Source organism: Vollenhovia emeryi, unplaced genomic scaffold, assembly GCF_000949405.1.
Source record: "Vollenhovia emeryi isolate VEMERY1.0 unplaced genomic scaffold, V.emery_V1.0 DF939149.1, whole genome shotgun sequence".
Lineage (NCBI taxonomy): Eukaryota > Metazoa > Arthropoda > Insecta > Hymenoptera > Formicidae > Vollenhovia > Vollenhovia emeryi.
The window spans coordinates 654023-664645 of NW_011967217.1; the positions used below are offsets into that span (position 1 = coordinate 654023).

General features: G+C 51.1%; 1 protein-coding gene across 4 annotated transcripts in view; it reads left to right on the plus strand.

Annotated features, from left to right (window-relative positions):
* Positions 1-914: 914 nt before the first annotated feature.
* The window catches only part of LOC105565755, a 263695-nt gene continuing 253986 nt past the window's right edge, over positions 915-10623 (plus strand). For 2 of the 4 annotated variants that reach the window (XM_012019203.1, XM_012019204.1), the window contains exon 1: positions 916-3926. In XM_012019203.1, the coding sequence (XP_011874593.1) occupies positions 2458-3926 (1469 nt within the window). In that variant the 5' untranslated portion in view covers positions 916-2457. Of the gene's footprint in view, positions 3927-10623 lie in introns of all 4 variants that reach the window. The other 2 variants (XM_012019200.1, XM_012019202.1) reach the window with 2 other exon arrangements.

The window sequence follows — 10623 nt, forward strand, 5'->3', positions numbered from 1 at the left end:
AAGAACCTAATAACAGAAATATAAGTAGAGAGAGAGGAGCCGCGATATATCAGCGAGCCCGCGAGGACGACCGCGAAATTAACGCGCGGCCCGTCCGACGGATAGCGGCACCGTCGCTCGCGATGCTCTCGCGCGCGTCGTCGCGCGGGTCGATGTTTTTAGCGACGTGCTTAGTGACGTGCGAGCGGGCCCGAGAGTGCCAGGCGAGCGAGAGCCAGCTTATCCAGCCGTCGGGATGCCGCAGAGGTTTCTGGGTATGCGGTGGGAGCCATATTTTTTCAATATCAGTTACGCGCAAAACGGCGCAGCGTAGCGTGGCACGGGGCATCTGGCGGGGCACGGCATACCGATCGGCGGATCGCCGCGCGACGTCCGTGTCGGGCCGGCGGTGAGTGGAACGGGCGCGTAAAACGCAGCCGACGGCGTACGCGAGCCGACGCCGTCGTCGCCGCTCGTCACGAAAGTAACACAATAATAGCCGCTGCGAGCGAGAGAGAGAGAGAGAGAGGGAGCGAGCGAGCGAGCGAGCGAGGGAAAACCCCCGTGAGAAACGCGGAGTAGTAGAGCGCGGGGCGCGCAGGTGTTCGGCGCGGCGAGAGGGTTAGTTAACTTAACCCGAGAGAGAGAGAGAGAGAGAGAAAGAGTTCGTTCGTAGTGGTGGGTAGTAGTGGTAGTGGTGGTAGTAGTGGTGGCAGTGGATACGAGGAGCAGTGGAAATGGTGCCGGTGGTGGAGGAAGAGTGCTGGTGGTGGTGGTGGTCGTGATACTCGCTGCTGGCTGCTGTGCTGTTGCTGTGACGATGACACAGCGTCATAACACGACGTTCGTCCGTCCGTGCGCGATTTAACCCGACTCGCGTACACGCCAGCGCGGCGCGCGCGCGCGCGCCCCCGCCGCAAGAGTGTCGGCCCTCTCTCTCCCTCCCCCGGCGCTTTCGTACGGCGTGCGCGTACGGGCGCCGCATTACCGATCGAGCGAGCCGACGACTCGAGCGCGCGCGGGCCGAGTCCGGCGGCGCGATTAGACCCCGCGTTACCCGCGTAGTGCGCAGTCAGTGTCGAGGGAGATGGCACGCCGTGCGGCCGTGTCATCGTGATCTCGCGCGCGCGTCGACGTCCGCGGGCTTTTTCTCCCCCCCTCCCCTGTCCGTGCCGAGCGGCGTGCCGCTCGCGTAATGACATAATCGAGTGCGCGTTTCTTCGGTGGGTCTCGTTTCGGTGGTGCGCGAGACGCGGCGACTCGCTCGAGGACGGGGCGGATAGTAGAGTCGGTGGTGCGGGCCGTGAGAGTGAGTTTACCGCGGGACACCCGGCGCCTCTTCGCCTCGGGATCGCGACGTAGTTCGCGCCTCGCGTGGCGTCGCGGCGGGCGGCGACAGCTACGCGAGACACCGGGGGCCGTCACCTTGAGTCGGGCGAGACCTTGCCTCTCCTCTCCGTCTCTCTCGCGCGTACGCTCGTAGGAGACGTAATCCCCCGCCGACAAACAAGCGGGGCCCCTCGCCTACGCGCGCGCGTCGGGCCGCGCCGCCGGCTATGAGAGTACCGAGTGAAGTTAGCGGCAGTCGCGACCTTGCTCGCCGCTGCCGCCGTCTCGCGCGCGATCATGCTACGTAACGACTCGCGACGTGTGCAACGCTCGCCCGCGCGGCAACAGGAATCGGCGTGGAACGTCGCCGCGCCGCGGGACGAACGCTACTGAAGACGGGAAGCGAAGCGAAGCGGAGCGGAGCGGAGCGAAAACGTCAACCGGCCGGCCGGCACCCGATGGCAGCGTTTCCAATTCCGATCGCGTTCGCGTGCGACGACGACGACGTGTCACCAGCTGCTGCTGCCGCCGCGACGTTTTGACCAGCGCGCGCTGGCGGTAGAGAGGCAGGAGCCAAAGGAGTTTTTCTCACTCGCGGCTGGTCGGCGCGTACCCGCGCCATGCCCGGCGATCCCCGGCCGCGTCAAGGAGGTTAGACGGCCATTGACCGGCGGCGAGCCGCGACAGCGTGTGGTGTAGCCGCGCGCGCCGAACACGCGCCGGTTTCGAGTAGGCGCGAGGCACGTAGGGGGACCAACTCCGGTTCCCGCCGTTTCCGAAAGGGAGGGACGTCGACCCCCCTCCGCCCTCTCCGACGAGTTGGGGAGTCGCGTGTCCGTGCGCGCGGAGCCGGCGCGATTCGCTCGTGGTCGCGCGTATTATGTCGCGCTACGTGCGCCGCGCGGAGAGACGCAACGGTACGCGGTACTGCGGTCACGTCGGTGAGAAGAGCGCGAGCGGCCAGGAGCGCGGACCGGGCGGTCGCACATCATCGTCGAGCGCGTGAGGAATCGCGAGGACCGGCTCGCCGGAGGATGCGGCAGTACCCGCCGCCGGTGTCCCCACGTAGGCGAGCTACGTGCTGGCACGTCGTGCCAGTGATGTCGTGGGTGTCGTCAGGGTCATCCGCAGCGCTGCTGGACCTGGACCATGGCCGGCAAGCCTGAGCAGCCGTCCACGCTCCCTGCCCCCCCGAGTCACGGCCATCAGCATCAGCATCATCACCAGCAGCAGCAGCAGCAGCAGCAACAACAGTCGCATCACCCGCAGCAACAGCAGCAGGCTATACAGCAGAATAGCGTGCTGGTGTACGTGTCGGGGGAGAACTTTGCGTACGCCACGGCGGTGGGTCAGAATGTCGCCGCGACCGCTGCTGCCGCTATCGCGGTCGGTTATCAGTCGCAGCCGCAGCAGCAGCAGCAGCAGACGACGACGCAATACGCCGGCATCCTGCAGACGCCGCAGGTGGCGACGGCGCAGGCGGTTACGACGACCTTTCCCGCCAAAACCGCCGTATACTGCGCCGACGAGAGCGGGGTCAACGTAGGGAGTAACGCCACCACCACCATCACCACCCCCGCGATCGGCTGTTGCCGCCTGAAGCCGTCGCTCGAAGCGACGACGGCAACGACGACGACGGCGGCGGCGGCGGGTGCGGATGGCTGCGAGTCCAGGCACACACCTTCTCTGGCGAACGACGAGGACGAGGAGGACTACGCGATGCTGTATCGGCAGGCCAGTCTGGGCCACTCGACGGCAGTGTGCGCCACGTCGACGACGACGACGACCGCGGCGATGGCGATGATGACGCGCAAGCGGACGCCGGAGAGCGGGGGAGAGGCGGACGGCCTCGGCAACGGCGACCCGATGGTGTCCGGCGCGAAGACGTATCAGACCGCGCGGCTCCAGCACCCCGGCGGCGCTGGTGACGCGTACCCCGCGAGGATCGGCGGCGAGTACAACGCCGCGACGAACAATAATAGAATCGCCGCGCGAGCGAATCCGGGCGACGACGACTGCTGCGGCGGCGGCGGCAGCAACGGTATCGCGCTTCAGAACGCCGGCGAGCAGCAACAGGCGGCGAGCGCGGACGACAGCGGCCGGCAGCAGGACGGTTTCGACCAGCAGTCCGCCGCCTCCTCGGCGCCGACGTCGGCGCTCGGCGCGACAGTGTTGGTCAGTGTTGGCGACGGTGGTGTCGGTGTGGTCGCGGCGACCGGCGGCTGCGACTCGGCCAGGTCCGACGAGTCGTCGTCGGCGGCGACGGCGACGGTGACGTCGACGACGGCGACGGCGACGACGACGTCGCCGACGAGCTACAGCAGCCTCGGTAGCCCCGACGAGAGTCAGGGACAGCACGACGGCGGCATGCCGGTGCCGAGTAATAATCATCCCGGCGGTGGTAGTGCGTGCGCGCAGCAGGCTGCGCGCCAGCAGCCGCCGTCGCGTGTCAACGGTAGTAACAATAATGGTGTGCAGCATAACGCGGTGGTGTTGACAATGAACGGTAGTGCGGTGGTTACGCAGCAGCAGCAGCAGCAGCAGCAACAATTGTCGGCGATCACCGTGCCACGTGGATGGAAAAGGATATGCACCAACGGGGTCATCATTTACATCAGGTGAGTTCTCTCGATACCACGCTCTATTATCGGTGATGAATGGTTCTCGATTTGTCTCGTCGAGAGAGGCCCCGGTGTTCCGACGCGATCGCGTACGGCCGGGCTGCTAGGAAAGAATATAACGCGATTGATATCGCGTAATCGACGAGCTGCACCGCACGGGAATACGGTTCATCCGGATTGTTTGCACCGGGCTGGCGTTACGTATTGTCGTACGACAAATTTTTCGAGCGTCTTGAAATTTTCTAGCTCGCAGCCAATCGACACGCTTAAAAAATTTGCTGTACGACAAGTGTAATATTAGCCTTGGAAATGCTAGTTTGTCTTCGTGTGAGCAAACCGTGCTTTAACTCTTTGAATAATTTTTTTTCAAATTTTCTCCATTGTAATGTTACGACTCTGGGCGATGACGCAAATCGATAATCGCCGGCCTGATGCTTGCGCAACGCCCGTGTGCCCGAAATGACGCGTCGATTTCTCGGAACGAACAGTTCCACCATGCCCTCGCGCGACGCCACCGCGACCCTCTTTCTTCACGAAAACGGCTCCGGCGTACAAAGTTAATTCTCGAGCGGGCCGCATTAGCGGCCGCCTTTAATTCGTCGGCTTAAGCGGAGCCGGCCGACAGCTCGAGGCATCGACCCGAAATTAAAACGCGCGTAGCCTTCGTTTCGCTAATGGAATTAAACTACGTCCGGTTTTAGACTACGTACTTATTAGGCGCGATACACGAATACGAGCATCGAGACCGGTATAATTAATATTCCTCGAAAATTAATTCACTTTAAACGGAGTTTATCTAAATTACTGGATCCCGGTGACACGAGGCGTATTTCACTTTCAAGTTAATTTATTTTAAAGAAACTCGAGGGGGAAATCGCTGACCAAAATCTTATACACCAATACCCACTAATGGGTATTACTTTATCCGAGGGGGAAACCGCTGAGGGCATTGTGGTGTACAGATTTGCGGTATCATTGGACATTACTAGGCATTTTTTAGGCATTTTTGGGCATTAGGCCTTGCTGAGGCATTATAAAGATAAAATCAGATAATAAGATAAAGTAATGCCCACATTAGTTTGGGCATTAGGCCTTGTTGTGGTATTATAAAGATAAAATATATTTTACGAGGGGAAAACCGCTGAGGGCATTGTGGTGTACAGATTTGCGGCATTACTGGGCATTTTTTGGGCATTTAGTGACAAATCCCGGGAAAACCCCTACGCTTCTTCCACTCCAGGGTTAGCCTTCTCGAGAGTCAGAAATCTTACAATTTTTTTCGGTCAATTGAAACTCTCGTGTTAATCGTGTAAGAAAAATCTGAAGGCAGGGCGCTGAGCTGCGTGGCGAAATTACGTCTTCAACGATTGAAAGTTGCCGGTGGCAATCGAGAGGCGGAACGCTCGCGGAGCGGAAGTGACGTGTTATTTGTTTCATTTCACGCTTGTGCACGCGGCGCCTCGAAAATAGCGCTTCGAGGGCGCGCGCTCCATCATCTAAGTTTAGATCCAGTCAGCTGTTCGGGCATATCTCGAGAAGGGCCCGCGAGACTCGAGGCCCTTTCGACTCTTGGTAATCCGATCGTATAAGGAAAAAAAAACCACGACTTTTGGGAGTCAGGGAGCTCCGATTTTACGCCGTCGTCCTTCGGCCACCTCGTCGCGTGGAAAACCTGAAAGGTGTCCCTTTTCCTCGGTCCTCATTGTACTTTTACGGCTCCTTTGAAACATCGGTCGGAGGTCGCTTTCATCTTGCGTCGCTACTCTGATTCCTGTTTTCCGGCCTTTATCGAGATCTGTTTAAATTACATTTTATAGCTTTCCTTTTTGCGACGTCTGGGATTCAAAGGCACGCTCGTTCAAAATGCGCGCGATACCGCGCTGTTATTCGTAGGCAAAAGGTATCGACGTGCTAGAACATATCGTTGACGTTAATCTCCAGTGTAAAAACTGCGAATAGAAGAGAGAATGAAATTATTAGAGGAATTTTTCAAACAATTCTATCTCGAATAAAATAAAATAAAATAACGAAAGTCCGAGATTCGACTTGTTAAAATATTTACCCGCTTAATCTCTTCGTACTCCAAGACGCGATGAAGCCGCAGTCACGAAGATTGGCGTAAGCGATTTTCCTTGCGAGTCAGAGAGAGGCGTGATTGGTGGACCGGCTTATCCTCGACGATCGCGTAATATGATTTGAGGGATCAGCTGCGAGAAGCGGCAACCTTTTGCCTTTTCTTTGTACGACGAGAAGGGCGGCCGATTCTTGGGAGAAACGCGAGGGGGCAACGGCTCGTGGCCGTAACCCGTGAAGCGTAGGAGAGTTGACCTGGTCCGTCTCTGTCCCAAAACCTCCTCGTTAAGACGATCCTTTCCGGGCTGTCGGGAGTCACGCTTTAAACGACGTTTAAAGGGCCCGAGCAAACAATGCTCGGCCTCAAGCGGGCCCGACCTTCCACTCCGCTCCGTCTTATCTCGTTGGGTTAGAATCTGCGAGCTGCACGATCGTTCTTTCGCGTTAGTCTTGTTTCAGATACACGCGCGGACCTGTTTTGCATAATTTTTCCTCGCCACTTTCGTTGGTACGGTTAAGGTTTCACCAAACGTCGCTTAAGTTTAATCTTAGTTTAATTCATGCTCGTCTCTTTCTGAAGTAACCAGCGAGGGGGAAACCGCTGAGGGCATTGTGGTGTACAGATTTGCGGCATTACTGGGCATTAGTGGCATTTTTTGGGGCATTAGTTTGGGCATTGGGCCTTGCTGGGGCATTATAAAGATAACATAAGATAAAACAAGATAAATTAGATAAAGTAAGATAAAGTAATACCCACTGAGCATTAGTGGGCATTGGTGTACAAGATTTTAGTCAGCGGTTTCCCCCTCGGTAACCAGAGTTGGCTGGAAAAATCCAGCCAGGGGGTAGAAAAAACCGTGGTAAATTCCAGTTTTTACCGTCCCGGACCGTGGGGGAAACCGCTGCCCAAAATTTTGTACACCAATGACCACTAATGCCCAGTGGGCATTACTTTATCTTATTATCTTATTTTATCTAATTTATCTTATTTTATCTTACTTATCTTATTTTATCTTATTTTATCTGTATAATGCCCCAGCAAGGCCTAATGCCCGAAAAATGCCACTAATGCCCAGTAATGCCGCAAATCTGCCATCAATGCCCTCAGCGGTTTCCCCCTCGTCCCGAACTTTATCCAATGGAATAAATTGGCACATACTATAAAAATAACTAACACTTAATTAAAATATATTTATATAAATATTATTCATTTTTATTGTCTTTATGAGAAAATATGTTTGTTTTAAATACCAAATCATACTAACCACTATTTTAAAAAGAAACCAATATAATAAGTTTGCAATTAAAATAATTGTTTTATTGAAATTAATACATATATTTTTAAAACGAGAACTTCGAGGATACTAAATTTTATATTAGTTTTTAGTTTATGTGGGAAACAATACTTTATTATTTAGTTATAGTTTATGTGGGAAACAATACTTTCTTTGCAGTGCTCTCTAAAAGTTTTCTACTTATCTTATTGCTTTTAATAGAGAAGACCAGTTATCGCCGGTTTTTTTTCCTGGAAATTACCGGTTTTTACCACTGGCATGGACTTTATCCCAAAAAATGTGGAATTTTGCCAACCCTGAAAATAACAGTTGGAGAGAGACAAAGAATGAATTAAGCTAAGCCTAAAGTTAAATAGCGTTGGTGGAACCGGGCCTAAATTTAAATTAGAGGCTGTAACGCGCGGTTAATATGGATAATTCAAGAAAAGTAAGCTGTGTACAGAGAACTTGAGAAATATCTAAGTAAGTGCGTGTGTCAAGTTTAATCACCCGGCATAAAAATTTTATAGTCTTGATTGAAGTTGTCGCTTCACAGAGGAGCTTAAGCGTTCCTTATAGTTTATAAACGAGTTTTGCTCATTGACGGAAATTTAAATAAAAAATACGGATTGCTATCGAATAGTTCTGAATGGCTTATTAGCTTTGTTTCTAAAGTTACGTATGGTCAAGGGTTATAGAACTTGAAGACAGAACATATATCCAACTGGGGGAGGATCGATACAGCATTGAATGAAACCGCGAATATTAGCTCGAATAAATTAAAGATTTACGTTCGGCTAACAATAAGCGTTACCGCGGAACATCTCGTACGTATCGGACGAGGGCTCGACGGAGATCTCTGACATTTGTCGTTACAAGATAGCTTTCTCGCGAGATTTTTCCTCGCGTCGCCGATCCCGCGCTGGAGGATTACGAGGCACTGAAACGCGAAACGCGGGAGACCGGGCGTCTCTCTTTCTCTCCCGCGTACAGGAAGCGAGAAGGAAGCCGGGCGTACGAGCGGGAAGGCGGAGAGTGGAATTTCGTTGAATCGCGCGATCATTGATTTACGGTGGTACCTCGTAAATACCGGCGGTGATGTACGATCGTGACCGCACACTCCCGGTCGGCGCACCGCCACGAGTCCTATCCCTCTTTCTTCCTCCCGTCCCCTTTCCCTCCGCCGGGCGTCTTTTTCCCTCGTTCTTCGCCACCGACGTTTCCTTTGCGGACGGGGCCTCTGCTTGATTTATAATACGTATCGGTCCCTTGTCTCTTCCCTCCGTACATGCCTCCTAGAGAATGCTTGGATTCTCCGCTGACCATCCTTCCCCGCGTGACCGCTCTCCTATCATGCCATTCGCCCCTTGACATTGCCGAGAGAACCGCGACGAATTTTTTTTTTTTAGTCTCACTTTCATCCCTTTTTCCCCCCCTTTTTCTTTGATCGTCTGAGACTTTATCTGCCGTCCATTGTATCGGTCAAAATATGTAGGCCGCTCGCTCGGAACGAGCGATTGGTATTCAGTATTGAATCCTGTGACCTGTTACGTTCGCTTGAGAACTCGTAAAAAAACACGAGATGTGAAACAGATTTAGCCTTCGTAGATTTAATCGAGATTCTCGGAATAGCTGTTATTTTCGCCCGGCTCGCCCTGAATATTCATCGCGACACTTGTTTGGTACACTGTCTCCGCTGAGCGAGAGTCGAGACTAATCTTGATAAAAATTTATATTATTAGCACAGGAAAAAAAGAGCATCGAGCGTGAAATTTGCAGCTAATCTCCAGTTTACGAAATAAGCTAAACGAACTAAATAATAACATGAAATTTGGTTGACCGTATCTGGCAATTTTTATGTTTAGGACTCTCTACGTTTCGACCATGGGTTCTGGTCATTTTCACTAAATAATATACCTAACTTTACAAAAAGTTGAGAATAGTGCAAGTAGAAATAGGGTATTGAGTAGTTAATCTCTCTTACACTGATAGAAAAATATGTAGTATTTGAAACTATGTATAATTGCATAGTGAAATAATCATAGTCAGGAATATCATTTTTATAGTAACCATATTTATAGTAACCATTTTTATAGTAATCAATTATAGCAACCATATAGACACAGTGATACCAACTATTTAAAAAATTTACCACAAAATATAAGCTTTTAACTATTATTCTGTAAAAATATCCAGGCAATGAATAGTAAATTGGTTAATTATTTTTATATAGTAAATACAATCACAATAATAGTAAATTTAACTACATTTCTATCATCCACCTTACCAATCACATGGCAAACAAAAGTGAAGTGGTTCGGAATGTCCTTATTAGAGGAACGCGCGGTATAAGACTTTCTCATAAAAAGAAAACCGCACAGGGTGTTATAAATACGGATAAGTTATACATTTGTACAAGATTACTTATCTTTTCTTTGAAAGATGCTTTCTTGTACAATTCTTTATGAATGCAAAGTGATGTTAACCAATGAACATAATGAACGCAATGTTTATATATAATAAAAAGCGGGGAGTATTCGCGCGCAATGCTATTTCCAATAAAGTACAATATTTAATACCGATTTATATTATTATTAAAGTAAATAATTCGATAATTTTTGCCCATAGTAAATGAAGATTTGTAATTGAGTAATATACATACATACATTTATTGTATACATACATTTGTATACACCAACTATTGAGGTAAAATTTCTAATTTTAGTAATTAGAATTTAAGTAACAACGATTTTTGTTTCGAAACATTTTCTCGATTGAACAGAATTAATCGTTAATTTAATCAATACCAATAAGTCCGCGGAATAATACGCAAAACGTAGCAACAGTCACGGAACAAAGTAATGTACAATAAAATATTAAGTACGGAATTTTCCATTGCGTAGGCAGGCCAATGAATTCTCAACGTTTTTTTTGGTTGTTTTTCACTCGGCGCGGTATCGTACGACGATTAAGCGGGCCAACGAATTCTCAACGTTTTTTTGTTGTTTTTCACTCGGCGCGGTGACGTACGATGTTTTTGCGTGCCATCGTGTACCTGAAGGTCGCTGCGTATCACTCGCCCGCCGAACGTCGAGCCGGCAGGCAGTGGCGAGAGTCGCTCCGTGCGTGTTTATTACTTTTGCGTTATCGGTTTCCAAGACTCGATCGCGACGAATGAAGGGATAAAAACGCTATCGATTTGTACACCTTTATCAGTAACGAGTAACGTTCCTCGATTATTAAGTTCCTACAACTTGTAATGAGAAACGATTGCGTGTTGAGGCGACGGCTCTTTATCAACGTACATAGGTATTTCACGAGACTAACTCATCTAAAATATGAATGTG